This window comes from Triturus cristatus, chromosome 12 (genome assembly GCF_964204655.1).
Source record: "Triturus cristatus chromosome 12, aTriCri1.1, whole genome shotgun sequence".
Lineage (NCBI taxonomy): Eukaryota > Metazoa > Chordata > Amphibia > Caudata > Salamandridae > Triturus > Triturus cristatus.
In genome coordinates, this window is record NC_140595.1 from 826,672,069 (window position 1) to 826,695,620 (window position 23,552).

General features: G+C 51.5%; 1 protein-coding gene across 1 annotated transcript in view; it reads left to right on the forward strand.

Annotated features, from left to right (window-relative positions):
• The window catches only part of TSC22D4 (TSC22 domain family member 4), a 451,830-nt gene that overhangs the window by 29,122 nt on the left and 399,156 nt on the right, over positions 1-23,552 (forward strand). Inside the window, exon 2 of the mRNA XM_085639106.1 lies at positions 4,393-5,805. Coding sequence (XP_085495232.1) covers positions 4,408-5,805 — 1,398 coding nt within the window. The 5' untranslated portion in view covers positions 4,393-4,407. The remainder of the gene's footprint in view (positions 1-4,392; positions 5,806-23,552) is intronic.

Genomic DNA, 23,552 nt, shown 5'->3' on the forward strand with positions numbered 1-23,552 from the left:
CCCTTAAAGACGTATTAGCTTTAATGTATGCTTTTCACAATAAATACATCAGGCCTAGTGCGTTTGTCATAACTCTTCATAAGAAACAGATCGGACCCATGGAATGTTACAAAACATTTTCCAAAGGACCAATCACGCCCAAGGCCGTTATCATTGACTACTCACCATAACAATCTTAGAGCCATAGTTAGATCTTGGAGGACGGGTTACTCCGTCACCACGACACAATCACAATCCATTATATCCTATGGGATTTATATTTCGGCAGAAGGGATATCAATCACCGTTGTGATGGTGTAAGCCATCCGGCAAGATCTAAATTAGTCCTACTGTAGTGAACATAAAAAGGCAAAATGTGCAAAAAGCATTTGCTTCCAGTGATAGTATGCGCCTTCTGCCTAAATAAAAAATGGGAGCGCGGAAGTTCAGCATGTGGGTGGAGCCTAATCCTCTCTCTCAGTACCGCCTCTTAAAGCTCCTCCTCTGCGGATCACATAAGGTCTGACAGCCGCGCCCTGTCAAGCCAGACCTAAATAGGAGCTGCCACTAATTAGAAAGAAGGGTCTTGAGTGTGGAGCAGCCGCTTGGCTTGCGCGTGTTCCTGGTAATGTGTTCATGCGCCCCTAGTTCACTTCCTTGGAAGCTGCTCTGCTGAGACAGGGCCCGCCGGCAGCGTGCCATCTTGTCTCTTATTGGCTGTATTCCCAGGAGGAGCTTCGAGCCGCTCAGAGGCCTCCACGTAAATATCCTCAGACCTGGAGAAAGGGCAAACATCAAAAGTGGAGTATGTGGGAGAAAGGCACTGCTTGTTCCTGTGACCTAGGAAGAACAACTTTTTGAGCAACACTAAACAAGCATTGGCAAAGACAAGAGGCCTTGTTTAAGAGCCCAATTGGTTTTCTGAATGCCTCCTATCCTTGCTGTACAGAATCGCAGCTGCTGTGCAGCACAATTAAAAACAAAATATAGTGTTAATGTGGCTACTGCGTCATTTTGTTGGCTCGAGCATTTGTTCAGAATGCATGCACGTGGCTGCAAAATGACACTCTCATTTCCTTTTTTATTTACCAATCTAAGGTGGATTGGTAAATAACAAAAAAGTAACACAAATGCACTTTTTTAAAATGTAGAGTGAAAGAGCTTAAAAAAAACAGATGAACAGGTTGCAGGAGAAGGTGTTGGAGAGAGCGTGGGGGTGAAGCACCACAGAGGGCGGTGAGGAAGCAACGCGGGGAAGAGAACACGGTCAGAAAGGAAGAAACACAGGTGAAAGAACAACACAGCGTGCGGGGCACACGGGCAAGGGAGAGCAACAAGAGTTGGGTGAGGAGAAAAGCACATGGGTGAGAGAGCAATGTGGTAGTGGAAGAAAAGGACAGGAGGGAGCAAGCTGGAAAATACATGCACAACCACGGAGTGCTTAAACAAATGGGAAACATAGTGCTCTAAAGCAAGCAGTGAAGCATAGAAGCCAGCCAACAGAAGAGATGGTAAAAAGGCTATGACCCATGAGAGGCACAAGCAAAAGATTGCCGGGTTGGGAGACAAAAAACGAGCAAATGAAAAGCAGGCAATTGAGAGTGACAGTAAAATCAACCAATGGTAAGCAATAGGCGGCAGCTAGCCCTGTACGTTCTTGGTACAGCCCACAACATGTCTTTCGCAGTTTCTACGCAGATTAAAATAGGACCAAAATGAATGGACGGTGTAGACATAGATTGAAGAGCACTTGGGATACGCGTCGGAGTCTTACCTGAATACTCGAATGCTCCTCTGTCCAAGACTACGACACAAAATAATAACACAATGACTTTTGCTGATTTGTGTGGGTGAGTTTAGAAGCTTTTAGTCCTCCTTGGACCATTGGACCAGGAGCTCAGCTTGTAGGCTGCGCCTTGGTCCTCCCTGGACCATTGGACCAAGAGCTCAGCTCGTAGGCTGTATCTTTGTCCTACTTGGACCAGGAGCTCAGCTTGTAGGCTGTGACTTGGCCCTCCTTGGACCAGGAGCTCAGCTTGTAGGCTGTGCCTTGGTCCTCCTTGGACCATTGGACCAGGAGCTCAGCTCGTAGGCTGTGTCTTGGTCCTCCTTGGACCAGGAGCTCAGCTTGTAGGCTGTGTCTTGGTCCTCCTTGGACCAGGAGCTCAGCTTGAAGGCTGTGTCTTAGTTCTCCTTGGACCATTGGACCAGGAGCTCAGCTTGTAAGCTGTGCCTTGGCCCTCCTTGGACCAGGAGCTCAGCTTGTAGGTTGTGTGTTGGTCCTTCTTGGACCAGGACCTCAGCTTGTAGGCTGTGTCTTGGTCCTCCTTGGACCAGGAGCTCAGCTTGTAGGCTGTGTCTTGGTCCTCCTTGGACCAGGAGCTCAGCTTGTAGGCTGTGCCACTATGGAACATTCATACACAATCTGCTCTTCTTGCCAACATTCAGGATGTAAGCGGGGGTAGCCGTTGCTCACAGCCTAAGTTTGTCGCTGATGGTCCTAGAGCCTGCGATGATGCTGAGGAAGCTGTGAAATGCACAGAGAACTCACCTCAGCAAGTTCCTCTCTCCGGCTGTTTATTTTGTTTATTTCATTTTACAGGCCTGATATTGTAATATTTTTGATGATGGGTTTTATTATTTTAGAAATGTTATGACTGAATGGCTTGCTTGTAGTGGCCAGCCTAGGGTTGGGCTTTTTATGCAGACAGACCTCATGGGCAGTGGTCCTGTCCTGTCCTGGGCTGTGGTCCTGTCCTGGGCTGTGGTCCTGTCTTGGGCAGTGGTCCTGTCTTGGGCAGTGGTCCTGTCCTGGGCAGTGGTCCTGTCCTGGGCAGTGGTCCTGGGCTGTGGTCCTGTCCTGGGCTGTGGTCCTGTCATGGGCTGTGGTCCTGTTCTGGGCAGTGGTCCTGTCCTGGGCTGTGGTCCTGTCCTGGGCTGTGGTCCTGTCCTGGGCTGTGGTCCTGTCCTGGGCTGTGGTCCTGTCCTGGGCTGTGGTCCTGTCCTGGGCTGTGGTCCTGTCCTGGGCTGTGGTCCTGTCCTGGGCAGTGGTCCTGGGCTGTGGTCCGGTCCTGGGCTGTGGTCCGGTCCTGGGCTGTGGTCCTGTTCTGGGCAGTGGTCCTGTCCTGGGCAGTGGTCCTGTCCTGGGCAGTGGTCCTGTCCTGGGCAGTGGTCCTGGGCTGTGGTCCTGTCCTGGGCTGTGGTCCTGTCCTGGGCTGTGGTCCTGTCCTGGGCTGTGGTCCTGTCCTGGGCAGTGGTCCTGGGCTGTGGTCCGGTCCTGGGCTGTGGTCCTGTTCTGGGCTGTGGTCCTGTTCTGGGCAGTGGTCCTGTCCTGGGCTGTGGTCCTGTCCTGGGCTGTGGTCCTGTCCTGGGCCGTGGTCCTGTCCTGGGCTGTGGTCCTGTCCTGGGCTGTGGTCCTGTCCTGGGCGGTGGTCCTGTCCTGGGCAGTGGTCCTGTCCTGGGCAGTGGTCCTGTCCTGGGCAGTGGTCCTGTCCTGGGCTGTGGTCCTGTCCTGGGCTGTAGTCCTGTCCTGGGCAGTGGTCCTTTCATGTCCTGGGCAGTGGTCCTTTCATGTCCTGGGCTGTGGTCCTGTCCTGGGCAGTGGTCCTGTCCTGGGCAGTGGTCCTGTCCTGGGCAGTGGTCCTTTCATGTCCTGGGCAGTGGTCCTTTCATGTCCTGGGCAGTGGTCCTGTCCTGGGCAGTGGTCCTGTCCTGGGCTGTGGTCCTGTCCTGGGCAGTGGTCCTGTCCTGGGCCGTGGTCAGAGCTCTTGCGACAGACAGACCCTAGTCAGGGATCTTATGAGCTCCCATCAGTGGCCTGGTCAGGCTCGGCACGAGCCATGGTTGGTCGGATCTCCTTAGGTTCCATGATGGTGGCACCCAAGCATTTGTCCTCACGAGCCCAGGCCAGAGCAGTCCAACACTGGCTCACACAGCCCAGATGGTTACACACTCCTGCACGTGGAAACGGTGACCTTTGCACGAGTATAAGGTTTCCGTTTCTACTATGCAGTAAACATGCAGCTTCCCTTCGTTGGCCTACTGCCGGGGTGACCAGTGTCCAGCCATGCCCATGCCAGAATTTCAGGATATCCACATAAATTTACATTTGATGACTTTGATTGGAAACCCATGACACATCAGTGGATCCGCCCTCCTAGGCATATGTAATGTAATGTAATAAACATTTCTAAAGTGCACGACTACCTCTACAGAAGCAGCCTTATGCCGTATAAGTCTGACCGAGAACTGTGCAAGACCCCTGGACCCCTCAGGGCCTGTGTCTGCCATTGCTCAAATTATGTGAGACGATGATATTGTGACAGAAACTTTGCAATTGTCTATTTTCTTTTTTCTTCTACCGTCATTTTTGTAATAATGCTTTTTTTTCTTTTTCTATCCTCAAAACCCAAGCTGTAATTTGGAAAGATGAGTACTGGGAAAAAGCGGAGCGGCTTCCAGATCACCAGCGTGACCTCGGACTATGGTCAGGCTGGGAGCGAGGGCCGCAAGGAGTCCTTTGGAAGTGACCCGGGTAGCCCACGGCTGTCGCCATTCCTCAATGGAGGGCTACGTCTCTCCGGCCGGTCACCACGAGGGTCCCCTCGTAGCTCACCACCCACCTCTGCGAATGCCCATCCAGTGGGACATCTGGAAACCTTATGGCTTCCCACATCACCAACCACAAAGGAGGTGGCCTCCCATGCTGCCGGTGAGGTGCGTGTGATCCCTGTACGGAACCGTGATGAGGGAGCTACCACGCCTGTGGTGGTGGAAGTAAAGGGCGTGACTGTTCCAGTGGACTCTGGTGGCACACTGGGGGCACCACATGGCACCAGAGATAAAACTTTGTCCTCCTACCCGTCAAGTTCTTCAACCGTCCTCGCCAATGGCGAAGTGCCAAATGGGAGACCGACCCCCTCTGGTGGTCCACCACTCATACTCAGCACAGCAAATGGACATGCAGGCCTGGTCAACGGCCCTTCCTCGCCATCAGAGAGCAAAGTGGGCACCAGCAATGGTGCCATCTCTAAAAATGGCCCCCTCTTATTGATGCCAAGTAGCCCCTTGGTGTCCACCGTCAGCTCTGCCAGCTCCTTCACAGCCTCCAGCTCCAGGTTCCGAGTGGTGAAGCTGGACCAGGGTCTCGGGGAGCCCTACAAGAGGGGGCGCTGGACCTGTGTGGACTTCTATGACAGGGATATGGACCACCTTGGCATCAACAAGATCCTGGACAGCATGCGGCACGGCCACTCGCTGGACTCGCACTTGGAGGTCGCTGGACTCTCCTTCAAGCCTGTGACGCAGTTCTGCCCGCAGTCACCAGGCAAGGGTCATAGCCCCACATTCGTCCACTCCCAGGGCAACCCCCACCTGGCGCTCCAAAAGGCTACCCTGAATGTGACTGCCCCGCATCAGCCCCGTTCGCTCAGCGTTCTGCCACAAATCAGTTTTGAGCTGAACCAGGGCACGGGGATGAAGAGCCCAGTCAGTGCCAGGAACTCCCCAACCAGCGAGTTTCTCCCTGTTCTGCCCCTTCCTCGGACAAGCAATACTAGCCAGGTGGTAAGCACGACTACCACGCGCGGTGATATCCGCTCTACCAGCCCTTGTCTAGAGGTCTCCACCACCTCAGTAAGGGAGGCTGGCAGCTCTGGGGTCCTGGGCACCAGGGAGCAGCAGGTGAATGTCCGACCTAGTGGAGGGTCAAGCCCGTCGCCCCTAGGGTTCCGTTCGGTGCCAGTGGTGGTGGTGGACGAGCCCGGGACTTCCCACCCATTGTCCAAGAGCGCCCTCCAGTTGACCCAAGTGGATGAAAAGAAGAAGGTAAGAGTTTTGGTCTATGGTGCTTCCTTGGGGGTTGTGAATCATTGTGTAGGATGAATTGCCACCTATGGGAACACTCTAGCCTGTAGGACCTCTTCTCTTCTGTAGATGTGGTTGCTGATCGGTTCTTTGGCGTTGAGTTTTTTGTTTGTCACATCTACTATAGCGTTTTAGCCCACTGACGAGGGCTATATTAGTTGTTAAAGGCCCTGAACCCGAGTTATAGGCCCGAGTCGAACTCCTCCGTGTTCCTATCACTGTCTTGTTGGTGTGCCCCTGTGGGAGTGTCAGTGTCTTTATGTCACTTGTCCCGCCTCTGTGTTAGAGACAACATCCCAGTGTACTTGTGCCGGTGCCAGTTTGCAAAGTGGACTCACCAATGTGTAGTTTTACAGTTCTAAATAATATTCTTGCTCCTGACAAGGAGCTGAACCACCTACGTGGGTGTGTAGCCTGGAACCAGCGGCGGCCGGTGCAGGTAAGCATGATGAGGCGGGGCGCTGTGGGAGGGATGTCAAGAGACGATAGAATAGGGCAAATTAAATAAATAAGTCCTATTCTGTCGTCTGTCGACATCCCCTCCGCAGCACTCCACCCCACCGCATTTACCTGCACCAGCTCCGCCCCACCGCATTTACCTGCACCAGCTGCTGCTGCTGGATACAGGCTTCTCCAACGAGTAATTCATGACCTGCTGGTAGCTCGCCGGCTACCTGTGAGTAGCTCTCCTGTGTGCAGCCCAGCCTACTAATGTAGAAGCCTTCCTTGGTTGAATTAATATATGTGTAACAAAATTGAAAATTGTGTATTTGAGACAAAAAAGTGTGTATTTTCAGAAATCATAAGTTGGTGTTTGGAGAAAAATGGTTGAAAATCCAAAATATACTTAAAGCTGATATTTGACCAATAAATCATGCATCGTTGGGGAGACTTTGCCTTGGAGTCAGAGGCATTGAAGCTGTTGGGGTGCTTATCCCCCATGTCTAGACAGTCCACTTTGAGAAGCCTTTGGGACAGTACTGCTGAGGAGACGGAGAAGGTCGCTGCTAGTAATCCTGCACGAGGGGACTGATATAATCTTGTCTGATGTGGTCACTCTGGCATCACTAATACTAGGAGTAGCTGGTGGTGATCTTCGTTGAACATAACTAGCTCTCATTACAGAAAAGCTCAAAGGCCCCTGCATGCTGCTGTTTGCAGGTTTACCCTTCTCCAGGGCCGGACTGGGAACCAAAACCGGCCCTGACAAAGTGCTCGGCGGGCCCCCCGGTGGGGGGGTTGGGTGGGCGGCCGAACTATTTGCCAAGGCCGGTTTCAGACGGTTTTGTTACAGCGGTCGATATTGCAGCTATGATGCAAAAACAGCCCTGTAACAAAATCGGCCGCAGGGGTCAAAAACTGGCCCCCAACCCTTGCGGCCCACTGGGGAAATGCCCGGTGCCTGCTAGGGCCAGTCCGACCCTGCCCTTCTCCCACTGACCTCCCATCTCCATCCCTCCTCCAATGCTGCAGCAGTTTCACTGACTGACGGGAAAGGCAGGTTTGCTTTTCCCAATGCTTGTTGCATACTGTGGCCTGCTTGTGCTTGTCAGTAGTGAATTACAATTGACCAGCAGCTGGACATTTTGTTTAATGCAGTTTCTTAACCCCCACTCAAACTTACTTGAAGTCAAAAGCCAAGAGAATTTTTTGTTGTCGTGGGGGGTGGGGGGTTTCAGAGTTGGGAGGGGCGTTAAATAAAGACTGGCCTGCTGCCCCTTAGCCTGTCCTCTGAGCTGCAGCCCCCTGTACTGCCATTATGTTGAAATTCATCATAAGTGGGTGGACATGGAGGCATATGTATCAAGAAACCGTTTTGCGAGTCCTTAATAGCGAATTTTAGCGATTCGCTATTAAGGAGTCGCAAAAGGCAATGTATGTAGAATTTGCAATATTCATTGCGATTCCTACATATTCCTTAATAGCTAATCGCAAATTGCGATTAGCAATTAAGGAATACCGTCCCATTCATTCCTACGGGCCTAGAGGCCCATAGGAATGAATGGGAAGACATTCGCAATTTGCGAGTACCCATTAGGTACTTGCAAATTGCGAATGCAATTTCAAGGGTGCAAGGGTGTCAAAAGGACACCCTGTTGCACCCCTGAAATATGCATGTGTGCATATGTGGCGCACATACATGCCCTGTTCGCCACATGGCAATTTGAAAAATGCTAAGTGCATTTTTCCAGGAAATCGCAAATTACCACCAACTTGAAGTTGGTGGTAATTTGTGATTTTTTTAAGGCAACTTCGCACAGCTTGGGTGCTTCCAGAATTGGTTTTAAATGCATTCGCAAAATAGGGAATCGCAAATTTTGCCATTCCCTATTTTGCAATGGCTCTTTGGGATGGTCTTTTTAGGTCTCGCCTGGCTATCGCGTTGGCTATCGCGTAAGCGATCGCCCAGCGAGACTTGTGTAGGGGCTTCAGAAAATGCTCCCAAAGGCTTCCGAGGCGGATCGGGTGGCGGTTACACGCACAACCACGTGCATTCCATTTGCCACCAGCTACTTCCTGCGCGTGCGCCGCCTCACGCATTCAGAGAGATTTAGTAAGGGGCACAAGACCTTAGGAATGCGGTTTATGGCCAGTGCATGTGAGGCATTCAAGCACGAAGCTGGCATCGGACTTGAAAGCAGCAGACTGCTTTCGCCAGCGCGCGCTCTGCCTCACTTCCTGCATCCCCTCGTACAACAATTAACTTTTGTTATAACTCACACCCCATATGCTTGTTCCCACCCTTCCTTTGATGTCCGCTTTTCTTGTTGTTTACAAACCCCGCCACACACTGCTGCACGCCACACACTGCTGCACGCCACACACTGCTGCACACCGCACACTACCGCACGCCACACACTGCTGCATTACACACTGCTGCATTACACACAGCTGCACGCCGCACACTGCTGCACGCCGCACACTGCTGCACGCCTCACACTGCTACACGAAACACTGCTGCATGCCTCACACTGCTGCACGCCACACACTGCTGCACACCACACACTGCTGCACGCCGCACACTGCTGCACGCCGCACACTGCTGCACGTCGCACACTGCTGCACGCCGCACACTCACACTGCTGCACACCACACACTGCTGCATGCCGCTGCACGCCACACACTGCTGCACGCCACACACTGCTGCACGCCACACACTGCTGCACGCCACACACTGCTGCACGCCACACACTGCTGCACACAGCACACTGCTGCACGCCGCACACTGGTGCACGTCGCACACTGCTACACGCCACACACTGCTGCACGCCACACACTGCTGCACGAAACACTGCTGCACGCCACACACTGCTGCACGCCGCACACTGCTGCACGCCACACACTGCTGCACACTGCTGCATTACTCACTGCTGCATGCTGCACGACACTGCTGCACGCCGCACACTGCTGCATGCCGCACACTGCTGCACGTCGCACACTGCTGCACGCCTCTGCACGCCATACAGTGCTGCATGCCTCACACTGCTATACGAAACACTGCTGCACGCCACACACTGCTGCACGCCGCACACTGCTGCACGCCGCACACTGCTGCACGCCTCACACTGCTGCACGCCTCACACTGCTGCACGCCTCACACTGCTGCACGCCGCACACTGCTGCACGCCGCACACTGCTGCACGCCGCACACTGCTTTTATGCGAGTTTATGCTACTGACATTGTAAATGACAATGCCTTTTATTTGTTTTAAAACCAAAACATAAATAAAAGGCATTGTAATTTTACAATGCCAATAGCTCAAACTTTAAAAAAGGCGAGACCTATTGCATTGCAAATGCTTGTTCCCGTTCGCAAACGGTTCGGCCTGTTTGCGAACGGGAAAAGGGCTTGATACATATGCCCCATGGCGGCTAATGGAGGGAGTGCTGGGCAGAAGGGTGGTGAGTACCGGCCGGAAGAGTAGAAACGCCTGGAAATGTTTGGCTGAAGTGTGGGAACGCGAGACCATAGGGCCATATTTTAGAAATTCCTTAAAAAAAAAAAAAAAAATACACCTTAAAAACCTGCCTGGGTGGTTACATATTATTTGGTTTCCCGTTTCGCTGTGAAGCGTTTCAAGGTGGCCTTTTGAGGGAGGCATGTGTGTGCCCCGACAGGTTATTTACGATGTGCCCTGCTTTATGGCTGCCACGGGTTTTATGGCGTTCCTCTTTCCTCCCTGAGGTGCGACGCTCCGCAGGTACCTGTGGGGTGGAGTTTCTGCTCTAATTCATGTATTAGTAAATAAAAACGGCTTCCATTTCTCGTCGACATGTTTACCTTTCCTCCCTCCCTCCCTCCTTCCAATCAGATGAGTCACATGGAAGGCCGGCAGGGTTGGGGCAGCGGGCTGGGCAGTCATATGATGAGGTTGCCTGCCTTTCCTTCAGTGGTAGCAGGAGGGCGACCCACGTATGATGCCACCCTCATTACAAATTCAGGATAAAACCCTGCTCCATGGAGGCAAGACTGTGTATCCATAGGTGAAAAGGCGGTGTTTGCACCCCATCCTTCAAGTTCCGAAGCCTTCCCATTGTCCAGCTCATGGCTGTGGGTCAATGTCACATCTTAAGTGCAGCCACTATGTAAACTTTCCTTGTTTAAACTAATTGTATGCAAATTTCCTTCAAGCGGATATCCTGAAAGTCTGGCATGGAGCCTGTGTCGTGTGCCAGGGGTGCACACTGCTAATGCTCTTGTTTCGATTACGCCCTCGTGTAACCGCGTTGGACACCACTGAGAAAATCTTTCTCGTTCTGATTCATAGTTCTGTAAATGTATCTCACGTGGCTATCCCCAAAGTCTGGCGTGGGGCCTGCCCTCGTGTGCCAGTGGTGGACACCGCTGATGCAAATCTTGTTTTCGATTCATAGCTATGTTCATATACCTCTCGCATTTGGATACCCCTAAAGACTGCCCCCTAGTGTTATGAGTACAAAAAGCCTGGTAGGACGGAAGCAGACCGTGGCTACACAAGAATTGTCTTGGCAGCCTGTTTTCCCCAGCAGACCCCTCAAGCAGGATTCGACACTCCAGTGGGACTTGACACAGTAATGTCAGAAACAATGCCCCCCCCCCCCCCCCCATATTAGATTAGTTTCAGAGGAGTCCACTCTGCCCATTCAGGTTGACCTGTCAATCACAGTGACCTATTGCGTTGCTTGGGGGGGGGAGGGGGGGGGGGGATTTGACACCTGTCCATATGCTAATCACTAGTGGGGAGGAGTTGGAAAGAAAATGTAAATTTGTCTCCAGGAAGTTCTAAAAGTTACCTTTCAGTAATAATTATTAAAAATCCTGTTTTACCATTGAATTGGATTTGTAAAAATGATTCTTTATTCTTTTTTTCTTGCTAGTTCCATTCCTGTGATACAGTTTTAGGATTTTAGTCAAATTTTCTTTGTTAAGTTTGACAGGACACAGTAGCATACACAGCGGGTTCATCAGCTGTATGCATTAGAATGCTATTGAGACTAATAGTTTAACATCCGCTTTTGTGATCGAATGCTCCAGTGATGACACTGTCGACAAGTAGTCTGTCCAAGAGTCTTAATCATTGCCCATCAATGAGCCCCTCCCCCCAGAAGCTCTCTGTGAACTATAAACCACGAGTGAAATTATCAAAGTCATAAATTGTGAAAGTAGTGCAGGTGAACCAGGCCCGAGGGTCCCACCCATGGGCGGCCTGACGTAGGTTTGGGACCTTCACCAGCACCCATGGGCGGCCTGACGTAGGTTCGGGACCTTCACCAGCACCCATGGGCGGCCTGACGTAGTTTCGGGACCTTCACCAGCACCCATGGGCGGCCTGACATAGGTTTGGGACCTTCACCAGCACCCATGGGCGGCCTGACGTAGGTTTGGGACCTTCACCAGCACCCATGGGCGGCCTGATGTAGGTTTGGGACCTTCACCAGCACCCATGGGCGGCCTGACGTAGGTTTGGGACCTTCACCAGCACCCATGGGCGGCCTGACGTAGGTTTGGGACCTTCACCAGCACCCATGGGCGGCCTGACGTAGGTTTGGGACCTTCACCAGCACCCATGGGTGGCCTGACGTAGGTTCGGGACCTTCACCAGCACCCATGGGCGGCCTAACGTAGTTTCGGGACCTTCACCAGCACCCATGGGCGGCCTGACATAGGTTTGGGACCTTCACCAGCACCCATGGGCGGCCTGACGTAGGTTTGGGACCTTCACCAGCCCTCTTAAGACACAGGTCTTCAATCTGTGGGGCGCAACCCCGATGGGGGCTGTGAAGGCCTGGAAGGAGGGTCGCACATTCCCCAGCTTCAATTGTCCCTGCTATCCAAAACCTTTCCTTTCCTTTTAGAAAAAGAAAGCCGCAAATTTAGATTGTTATCGGCTGCTTGCCAGAATGGAGTGCAAATGTGCCTATCAGTTAATCTGCAAGTGTAAAGGGGGCTCGGGAGCAGTTCTGGCTTTAATCGAACAAATCACTCCAAGCTTAGTGATGACAAAGATTTGTTTTTTTGAGTGGCAGTGAAAAGAGTTAACAACTGGGCTGCGAGGTGCTTGCTTTTAATTTTAACTGCATTTACACAGCCCTTAGGACCCCTGAAGAGGTGTTGAAGGGACAGGTATGGACAAAACAATTGCATTAAATAAACTCTGGTATTACGAAAATCGACATTTTGGAACCACCATTTTATCGCAAAACTGTTTGCATGTTTTGCAGAATTCTATCTTACACTGTCTGTAAATCAAGTATAAAATGTTGACACATATTCACAGTGCTTTCCGTCACAAGCCGTGACCTCGTAGCACTAAAAATAGACATCACTATTCTCCACTGCACCAATCAAGATTCGACTCTGTGGCTCCCTGGATACACCCGGACCTCGGCAGTCCATTAACTAATAGAGGTTTCATAATGTACTAATGTACTACAGTGCATTTCTCACTGAGTAACAACTTTTTTTTTTTTTTATTCATTTCTCTGCCCATTATTTTAAATGTAGATACCTGATGGTGAAAGACCTAAAAAACATACAGAATATTTTGGGACTTGCATCGCCAGAGCATCGCTTTTTTTGATGCTCTGGCGGCACAAGCGTCTCAACCATACCTATGAGGCAGTGCAAAGTCACCCTGCAGGGCTCTGCATGGGCTCCTAGATATGGAGTGAGGCACAGCAGCGCCAGTTACTGTGTTTCCCTACTCTGCATCAAGGAGCAGGGGTGTAACACAGGCCCCCGCATCCCCTGCAGCGCGGGGGCCCCCAAGCTCCAGGGGGCCCCCTCAGCACTGTACTTCGACGGGGAGCTCCTGATCGAGTCCAGAGAGAGTCCCCTCAATTATCGTTACGCCACTGTCAAGGAGGTGTCCCATGGGCTCTGCATGGGCTCCTAGATATGGAGTAAGGCACAGCAGCGCCAGTTACTGCGTTGCCTTACTCTGCGTCAAGGAGGGGTCCCATGGGCTTTGCATGGGGTTCCCTCGCAACACCCATCGATTTTGATCCTGCCCCCTATTTACAAAATCACGTAAACCTGGGGCAACTCCAAAAATGGACACCTCCCCGGCAGAGGCTTGACCAATGTTTTCATTTCTCCTCGTTTATCCTCTTTCCATGTGTGCCGCATTCTGCAGCTCACATAGAAAGAGGAAAACGCCTCTCGGATTGTTTTTGTGAAGGAAGGTGCCCCTTCTTGCGCAAAAACAATCCTGCCTGTGTTGGTGCTGGGCAGTAATTTGTGCGCCAACGCAAGAGAAAAGGCCAGGAATGCACGTATATCATAAATACGGTGCATTCGTGCCCTTTCACATTGGCGTAGGGCAGCGCAACAAGCAGACGTGCGGCGCTGCCCTTCGCCAATTCCTCATAAATGAGGCCCTTTGTTTTTAGCTACACCTTCGACCACGCCCCCTCGCTCACTGACCTTTGGTTTGCTGAACACTGTTTTTAATATTATTTCTCAACCATAAAAATGATTTGCTGCGGGAATTGGGGGCGTTTATGGTTGTCGATGATGCGGAGTACCAGGTTCTTGAAATTTTTGTCAGAAGGTGGTCCTTACGCCTAAAAAAGTTTGACAAGGGGGTCTCGGCATCAAAAAGTTTGAAGACCTCTGTCTTAAGGTATTATATTTGGAAAAAACAAAGCTCCCGTGTTAGTGTGGGGCAAGCCATGAGCGGGAGGCCAGTGGACAGGACAGTGACTGACGGACCCCAGTTATATTCAAAGTTCTTAAAGTTATCCCGGATTATGTCAGACATTTTTTCCATTGTCAAGGCTTGCCTCAGTCGGGCATGCCACTGTGTAATCGAGGAAGAAGCCCTAGAAACCACAATCTAGAACCCCTGTAAACAGCCAAAGACGTGCCCTCTGTGCCACAAATACCACTTTTCAGCTCACAGCTGCAAGGAAGCTCCGAGCGGAGCGCCGTCCAGTGTTAGTGTTTCCCACTCACTACTCTTCATGCTGACGTTGACTAATACCACCCCACACTGGACCCCCTGAATCTGAAAGTGAGCCAAGAGCACCTTCCCTGGAGAGAAGGTGGGTGTCTCACCATTTCGGACTTGCTTCGTGGATGGGAATTTCTTACCTTTTGAAATTTGTCAGCGAGACTTTAGCCTCCCAAATCCTGAGAGGTGCCACACATACAATTGAAACACTGGGCACTATACTCAGACGTGGGAGATGCTGCCACTTGAGAATTTTCCCCAATTTAAAGATTCGTAAGACAAGCGAGGGGGACTAAGGGAACTACCTCCTTTCTTTACTCGCTTTTAATTGATGCATCCCCCAAAATTCAACCACCACACATGGACTTCTGCTCTGCTATTCTGGGGGATGTTATCCCCAAGGAAGAGTGGTGGAGGTTATGGCGTGACGTGCCACGGTGCAACCACCCTATGGGGATGAGAGACGCCCTTTACAAATTATTATGTGACTGGGACATATACCCTACTAAACTAAAAAAAAATCCTTCCCACCACAACTGACCTTTGCCGGAGAGGATGTGGGTTGCTGGGGGACTTCCGTCAGATATGGTGGGACTGACCTATCATCCGCCCGTTCCGGTGTTAAATTTTAGCACACATTAAAGACATACTGGGAAACCTGACCCCCTCCACGCCAGGGTTTGCCCTATTGGGGTTGCAAGCCAAGTCCCTTAAATGCCAGAGCTCAAGCGACCGCTCAATCTTAAGGTTATGCCAAAGAGCAGCAACGTTAGCGCTGGCAGTGCTAGGATTTTAATCTGTCCTCTGGTTTTCTACATAGGACAGCTAGGCCTGCTATATACACGTTATGTTATGTTATTTAAAAGGAAAGTCTAAAGGGTTTCACACTCCGAACTGCAGTTTTCCCCTGCTACAGTCGGGCTCCACTGGTTGCCCTGAAGCCAAGCTTGCCCTGCAGTTACGGTGGATGGCTTACCGGGTGCTCAGTCCACTGGTAGATGTACCTTCCAGGCCCTCGGTACGACTTGTGCCATATACCAGGGACTTAGCTAGGCCAATGCAGCCATGTTCAAAGGGCGCACAGGCACTTTACTACCAGTTAGCAGGGATAAAGTGCACAGAATTCTAAAGCCATCAAAATATAAGGTGCAGCAAAAGGTGAGAATTGCGGTGTGACTGCAGAAAAGGCGGATTTCCAACAGATGAAACAATGTCTATTTGTGGTAGGGAGCTTGTGAAGAATCCGCAAGCGCGAAACCGTTTAGGAATTCCAGAAGTATATTCATGCATACATTTACATACATTGCATTTCAAAGGGAGTTTCTGTGCATATTCAATAGGTGCGGCCTAGACGGCTGCTACCAGTGCCTGACATGCACACCTCTCGTTTGCAAGATTGACCTCGGTGACCTTCAAATCTATGACGTGACTCTTTAGTGAGTAGTAGAAAGGATGGCTCTTGCTAACCCGCACAGCGCCTAGACTTTTCATCCTCAGCCCAGCTGTGGCAGGCGCTGTGCGGACCCAGAATTTAATTATTGTGATGAAAATCTGAGCACAAGGGTCTGGCATCGAGTCAAAGACCCCAATAAGGTGCCATTGTTACAGAACAATAGACGTGCCTCGAAGCCTGTCAGCTCTGTAGTGCTCCTAGCACACTTTTAGATTCAGGGGTCCAGTGTGGGGTGATATCAGGGAACGTCAGAGTGAAGAAGAGTAAAGAAAGTGGGGAACACTACCGCTGGACTGGGCGTCGCTCAGAGCTTCCTGACAGCTGGGCGCTGCAAAGGCTTGTTTGTGGCACAGAGCCTCACAGTGGACCGGTCTTTGGCTATTTAAAGTGGCGCTAGATTGTGGTTTCTAGGGCACCAGAAGCGCTGCCTGGTGGGTGGACACCGTTGATAAAAGGCTGCGCGGGTGAAAGGCGGTGCTGTGCAGCGGGCAGCCGACGGAATGCTCGTGATGAGTAGACTCAGGAGCCGGTTATTGTCTTTCCTTCATCGTTCCGCTGTAGCTGAGATGGCGGATGCTGCGGTTTCCTTCTTTGACAGTCTGTGGCTCAGCTTTGGACGCCAACAGCAAGTTTTTCTATCCTTGCCCGTGTGTGTGTGTGTGTGTGTGTGTGTGTGTGTGTGTGTGTAAGGCTATCGTTGGCTAGTGCAAGCTTCCTCTCCTCGCGCGCGTGTGTGTGTAAGGCTATCGTATGTAGGCACGCTTCCTCCCTTCACCGTGTATTTGTAAAGGTATCATTGGGTGGTGCAAGCTTCCTCATCTCGCCCGTGTGTTTGTAAGGCTACCGTTGGCTTGTGCAAGCTCCTTCTCTTCACTGTGTGTTTGTAAGGCTACCGTTGACTTGTGCAAGCTTCCTCTCTTCACCGTGTGTTTGTAAGGCTACCTTTTGGCTAGTGCAAGCTTCCTCTCTTCACCGTGTGTTTCTAAGGCTACCGTTGGCTAGTGCAAGCTCCCTCTCTTCACCGTGTGTTTGTAAGGCTGCCGTTGGCTAGTGCAAGCTCCCTCTCTTCACCGTGTGTTTGTAAGGCTACCGTTGGCTAGTGCAAGGTTCCTCTCTTCACTGTGTGTTTGTAAGGCTACCGTTGGCTGTTGCAAGCTTTCTTTCTTCACTGTGTGTTTGTAAAGCTACTGAGTAGTGTTCCATACATCCTCTCTTCACCTCTCACCTGTGTATTTGTAAGGCTACCATTGGGTACTGCAAGCTTCCTTGCATGATTGTGTGTTTGTAAGGCTACCGTTGGTTAGTGCAAACTTCCTCCTTCACCATGGGTGTGTAAGGCGATCGTTGGGTAGTGCAGCTTCCTCTCCTTGTCTGTGTGTTTGTGAGGCTACCTTTGGCTAGTGCAAGCTTCCTCTCTTCACCGTCTGTTTGAAGGCTACCGTTGGCTAGTGCAAGCTTCCTCTCTTCACCGTGTGTTTGTGAGGCTACCTCTGGCTAGTGCAAGCTTCCTCTCTTCACCGTGTGTTTGTAAGGCTACCGTTGGCTAGTGCAAGCTTCCTCTCTTCACTGTATGTTTGTAAGGCTACCTTTGGCTAGTGCAAGCTTCCTCTCTTCACTGTGTGTTTGTAAGGCTACCATTGGCTAGTGCAAGCTCCCTCTCTTCTCCGTGTGTTTGTAAGGCTACCGTTGGCTAGTGCAAGCTTTCTTTCTTCACTGTATGTTTGTAAAGCTACTGCGTAGTGTTCCATGCGTCCTCTCTTCACCTGTGTATTTGTAAGGCTACCGTTGGCTACTGCAAGCTTCCTCGCATGATTGTGTGTTTGTAAGGCTACCGTTGGTTAGTGCAAACTTCCTCCTTCACCATGGGTGTGTAAGGCGATCGTTGGGTGGTGCAAGCTTCCTCTCCTCGTCCACATATTTGTAAGGCTATCGTTGGGTAGTGCAGCTTCCTCTCCTCGTCTGTGTGTTTGTGAGGCTACCTTTGGCTATTGCAAGCTTCCTCTCTTCACCGTGTGTTTGTAAGGCTACCGTTGGCTAGTGCAAGCTTCCTCTCTTCACCGTGTGTTTGTAAGGCTACCGTTGGCTAGTGCAAGCTTCCTCTCTTCACCGTGTGTTTGTGAGGCTACCTCTGGCTTGTGCAAGCTTCCTCTCTTCACTGTGTGTTTGTAACGCTACCGTTGCCTAGTGGAAGCTTCCTACCTTCATTGTGTGTTTGTAAGGCTACCGTTGTCTAGTGGAAGCTTCCTACCTTCATTGTGTGTTTGTAAGGCTACCGTTGGCTAGTGCAAGCTTCTCTCTTTATTGTGTGTTTCTAAGGCTACTGCTCCATGTTGCAAGCTTCCTCTGCTAGCCTGTGTGTTTTTAAGGAGACCGCTGGGTGTTGAAAGCTTCCTCTCCTCCATAGTGTGTTTCTAACGTGATCAGAATATTAAAAACGTTTCAAACAGATGGCAGTGATTTACCGGACCACTGCCTGCTGTTAAAAAAATATCCTTTTCTTTTTAAACGCAGTCCCACTTGCTTTAAGAAAAATGGGCATTTAAAAAAGATTTTTTTTCAAATAAAAAGCGATCATAGACACAGTGGCCTGCTGACTGCAGCAAGCTGCCATCCCTGCAATGGCCTCCAAACGTAAGGAGTTGCAATTTGCAACCTACCTCATTAATATGCATGAGATAGATTGGAATCCGACCCACCATGATTCGGATTTTTAACATTCAACAATTTTGGCATCGGTCAGTTCTTGAAAATCTTTACTGGTTGCAAAAGGAATGGGCGCAGTTTGTGAACAGTGTTCTGCATCCAGTTACTGCTACAACTGGCCCGAAGTCCTCTGCCCCAAAGTTCCTGCTCAGCACTTGTGTGTGCATGAGGCGGCCCTACTTCCACCTCTTGCTCTGTCTCCTCTTGGTGTAGATGATGTCTGTGTGCTCTGTCCGTAGGGTCCAAGCTCGACGCTCTAAGGAGATCCTTTTAGCCCACGTCCTCCTCTGTCTCTCTTGGTGTAGACGATGTCTGTGTTCGCTGTCTGTAGGGTCCAAACTCGGCATTCTAAGGCACCCTCCTGCTCTGTCTCTCTTGGTACGGATTCAGTTTGTGTTGTCAGCCCATGGGGTTCCCTCCCTGCACTCATGGTGTCCGGGACCCTACTTTGTCCCCCTGCTCAGCCTTCTGTAGGTGCGGGCGCAGTCTGTGTAAGTCCATGGGGTTCCTGCTCAGCACTCACAGTGTCTGGGACCCTACTTTGTCCACCTGCTCAGCCTTCTGTAGGTGGGGGCTCAGTCTGTGTCAGTCCATGGGGTTCCCTCTCAGCCCTCAGTTGCTTCCTTCTGAAGAAGGTACTCTCAGTCAATCAATCGGGGTTTATAAAGCGCAGCTACTCACCCGTGAGGGTCTCTTATCTCATCCACAGTTCTGTTCTCTGCCCCTCGGGGTAGGGAATGAACGGACAGGGCCGCTCCTCGGGTAGTTCTCTCATTATCTGTGAGAGGAGCTGCTCCTTCACTGCTCAACTTTAGGATTTTTGGGGCCCCGGGCAAGATGTATATGTGGTCTTTTTTTTAGGAGTAACTTTTGATTTTATTATCCATTTTCTGCTAATTAAGCCAACCTGATGCCACACAATATTGAATTATACATTAAATGTCCTGACAAGAGGGTCGCATAAAAAACAGACACAATATGTTTTTTAGCAGACCCAAAAATCCTTACACTACACTAGGTGGACAGAGAGAGAGAGAGAGAGAGAGAGAGAGAGAGAAACCGAGAGAGAGCGAGAGGGAGGTAGAGTGAGTGAAAGGAAGGACGGTCGAGGTAAATGTATAGACAGGAGTGAGACATAGAAATATCACCTACCCAGAGCCCCCCTTTGGTGGTTGTGGGGCCCTGGACAGTTGCCCACATTATACATACTTTAAAATGTCTCTGCGTGTTCAGCTAGAAGTAGATGCTTCAAACAAGAATGTGGGGATGCATGCTTGCTCTCCACCACCAAGCTGAATCTGAGTCCCTGGTGAAGGCTAGTGAAGGCTTATCATGAGCCGAAACGTGCCGCTTTTGAGGCAGGGGAGGGGGCGTAACCGCTGGATGTGGGCACCTTTTACTCTGGCCCAGCACCCTTTGTGCCTGCCACTCTAATATCTTGTTTCCATCCAAGCTCCCGCTCTCCTCCACCCTCCATGCCTATGCCACCTCCCAGTGCCGTTTAAAGAGTTTTTGGGGTCCTGGGCCAGACAGATTTTGGGGCCCCTTGTTCGGAACAAGTTTGAGTTTTATTACCTATTTTCAGCAAATTCAAGCCTGCATCATTAATAAAATCTGTCTGTCTGGCTGTCTGTCTAGGGCCCTTAAAAGAGAGAGAAAGGATCAGAGGTAGAGGTTCTGATAGAAAAATCGACAGGCCTAATATAGAACGAGAGAAATATTGCATTGCCAGTTGGGCCCCTGGAAGGTGGGGGCCCTGTGCAATTGCCCAATTTGGCCCAGTCTTGAAACGTCTCTGCCACCTCCTGCTTGTGCCCCCTGTGCCATGTTGTTGCAGCAGGAGCCGTGGGCATGGCTGCACACGGTGACCCGGGTCATACCACCCCAGCAGGCTGCCTGCGGCTGCGCGGATCGTTATGTCTGACCTTCCTAGCAGCGAGATAGTGCCTATAAATAGCCGCCCGGCACACAGGGCCTCTGTGCGCCTCTGCAGGGCCATTGTCTTATGCATTTCTGTATGAATTATCCCTCAGCCCCGACCGACCCACAAACTCTTCATTCTTCTTCTGGTGCCAGCCCCCCCCCCCTCCCCCCCTCTTCCTAGCAGCTCTAGTTCATGGCCGCCCATGGTGCGTATTCCAAGAATGCAAAGGTGGCGTAGAGACAGTGGGGAGGGAGAGAGAGGGAACACATTTATATAGCGCCTTGGAGCTTGTGGTGTGACGAAGCACATTTTGTGTAGCTAGCAAGCTGCACCAAAGGGAGGAGATAGAGGCCACAGATTTATATAGCGCCTCGTAATCTGTGCGGGGCTGAAGCACACATTTGTGTAGCTAGCAAGCTGCACAAAAGGGAGAAGATAGAGGCAACATATTTATATAGCGCTTCATACCTTCTGGTGTGCCGAAGCACATTTTGTGTAGCTAGCAAGCTGCACCATGGGGAGGAGAGAAGGGCAACAGATTTATATAGCGCCTCGCGCCCTGTGCGGTGCCGAAGCACACGTGTGAAGCTAGCAAGCTGCACCATGGGGAGGAGAGAAAGGCAACAGATTTATATAGCGCCTCGTGCCCTGTGCGGTGCCGAAGCACACGTGTGTAGCTAGCAAGCTGCACCATGGCTACTGTGTGGTTGGCAGAGTGCTGTCTTTGTTGTGATCCTGTGTGGGAAGCATTGTTAGAAATGGGATTTCTGGTTGGCTAGGGCTTGCGCCAAAGCCAGGCAGAAACCACCACTCTAGTCAGGGCTGGGGAGTTACACGCCAAAGATAACCCCTGCTCACCCCCTTGGTAGCTTGGCACGAGCAGACAGGCTTATCCCGGAGGCAATGTGTAAAGCGTTTGCGCGCGCACCCAGCAACAACACCCAAGGCCCACCACAAAGGAAACTCCACACAAGGTATTATATAAAAATAGCCTTTGTATTATACCAAACACATTAGATAATATTCACACAATTTACACTGTGCCAACTGGCACGGGCAGGATTTTACAAGGGATTATATGTACAGGGGACAGGGCCACATGGACCACTGTCAGGAATTAGCACTTTTAGAACATAGCACTTAGAACATAGGAATAATACTGTAGTACAAAATAGCAAATGTAGCACACAACCAGTAACTACTGGTAACAGGTAAGTACCACCTACGCAACCCTAACCACCTTAGGAAAATATCGCGCAGGGAACCAGGACCTCACTAGCACCACCTGTACTAGGAGAAAACAACCACCTAAGTATCACAATACCTGTAGGGGTCTAAGCACATTACACATGATGCATCACAACACATTCAGAGGTGTAGGGAAGGAAAACACATGATGCATAAAAACATTCAGCGGTGTAAAACAAGGCACATGACGCATAAAAACACATTCAGAGGTGCAGGTTAGGACCAATAGCGCAAAACTCACATTAGCCACCACCTGTGGCAGTCCCTAGGCCAATTGGCCTTGAAGGGGCAAGGACGCCCTGTGTCAATGTCAGGGGAAGGCTGTGCAGGCTGCGCAAGCCAAAGTGTGGAGGGGCACAACCTACACGGTGCAGCTGCCCACTAAGTGCTGGGCAGCTGGGAAAAGGAGGATGGGCACCACTGTGCCTTTTAAAACAAATATGGCATGCCTTGGAGCCTCCCTGGGCTCTGCCAAAAAGACTGCCCCCAAGTGTTGGAGCGTACTCGTGCTCTGGTCACTAAAGAAATGCCCCCTTCTACCTGGGAGCCTCACGGGGCTCGGGAAACCACAATGTCCCCAACGTTGGAGTCCCACTCGGGGGACTCGTGAGCCTCGCAGGCTCTGACAACAAGGTGCCCCTTCGGTGGAGCCTTACAGGCTCTGAGCGTCACGCGCTCTGACAGAAAGAATCCTGGCCCCCTAGAGCCCCCACTCACCGGCAGCACTCGTCGGCACTTCTCTCGCGGCGGGGCCGGGGCAGTCACGGCGCTGCTTCTCGTCCTCTCCTCGGGGAAGCGCCCTCACTTCTCGCTCCTTCCGGGTGCCGTCCAGCGCGGGGTGGGCTCCCGCCTGGACTAGTCTTCAGGGTCAGGCCCCGCCCCCTCTAAGGCTGCCGGGATTCCCTTCCGGGTTGCCGCGGGCAGCGCGGCAGACCAGGGTTCCCGGCGGCTGCGGGAAACACGGGGTGGGCACCCGATAATTCAACAAAAGACTGCGGCCAGGTCCCTGGAGGGGTGGGCACCTGCCAGGGATACGTATTCCTTAATAAAGCGGGGTAGGCACCCGCAATGGTACCAGTATGCGGGGTGGGCTCCCGCCTTAAAACCACGGCAATAAGCGGGGTGGGCACCCGCTATCAGAAACCAAGCTCTCCAGGCGCCGAGGGCACAGGGGGAAGCGCTCTGTGTGCCAAGGCAAGTCCAGCACTTCCAGGCGCTGGAAGCTTCAGAAAAGTCCCAAATAAAGCGCTCCTAGCGCTATAAAGCGAATAAAAGCGCTCCCAGGCGCTTAGGGATAACAACAAGGTCCAGAACCAGAGTCTTCAGATGCAGGGGGCCAGGACTGGGCCCAGGGGCCAGCTCACAGGGCCCTCCAGCAGGTAGGCAGTCCCCAGTGTCGGTCTCTCCTGGCGCCCAGCAGCAGCAGGCCCCCCTCAAATTAGGATCAGCAAGAGAACAAATTGTAAGGGGACACAGCCCCTTCTTATACTGTAAAACCCTTTGTCTCAAGGTGCAGGGAAGGGGCGAACCAGTTACAACTGGTTCCTGAGCACTTTGTTTTGCTCAGCCCCTCTCCCTATTCAGAGTGCAGGCCAGGGTCATCAGTCGCACCACAGGGGGCGGAGCCAGCATTGTGTGGGGAAAACCCAGCCCTATTCAGGACCCAGGTGTACTCCTCCCACCCATCTAAGTGCTGATCTCCCTATTCACCACTGGGTGACTCCTCCTGACTCTGGGGGTTCCCTAGCCCGTCACTTGACCTCAGCCAGCCAATCACACGACAGGCAGTCACTGCACATTTGACACTAATATGCCAACTCCTAGAAGTGGCATAATCACGCATCATACATCATTGCGAAGCATTCAATCACACGAGTCCGTACATACCAAACTCGAGCCTGCACACCCCACGCATCAGGAACCACCAGGGACACATACATTCCCC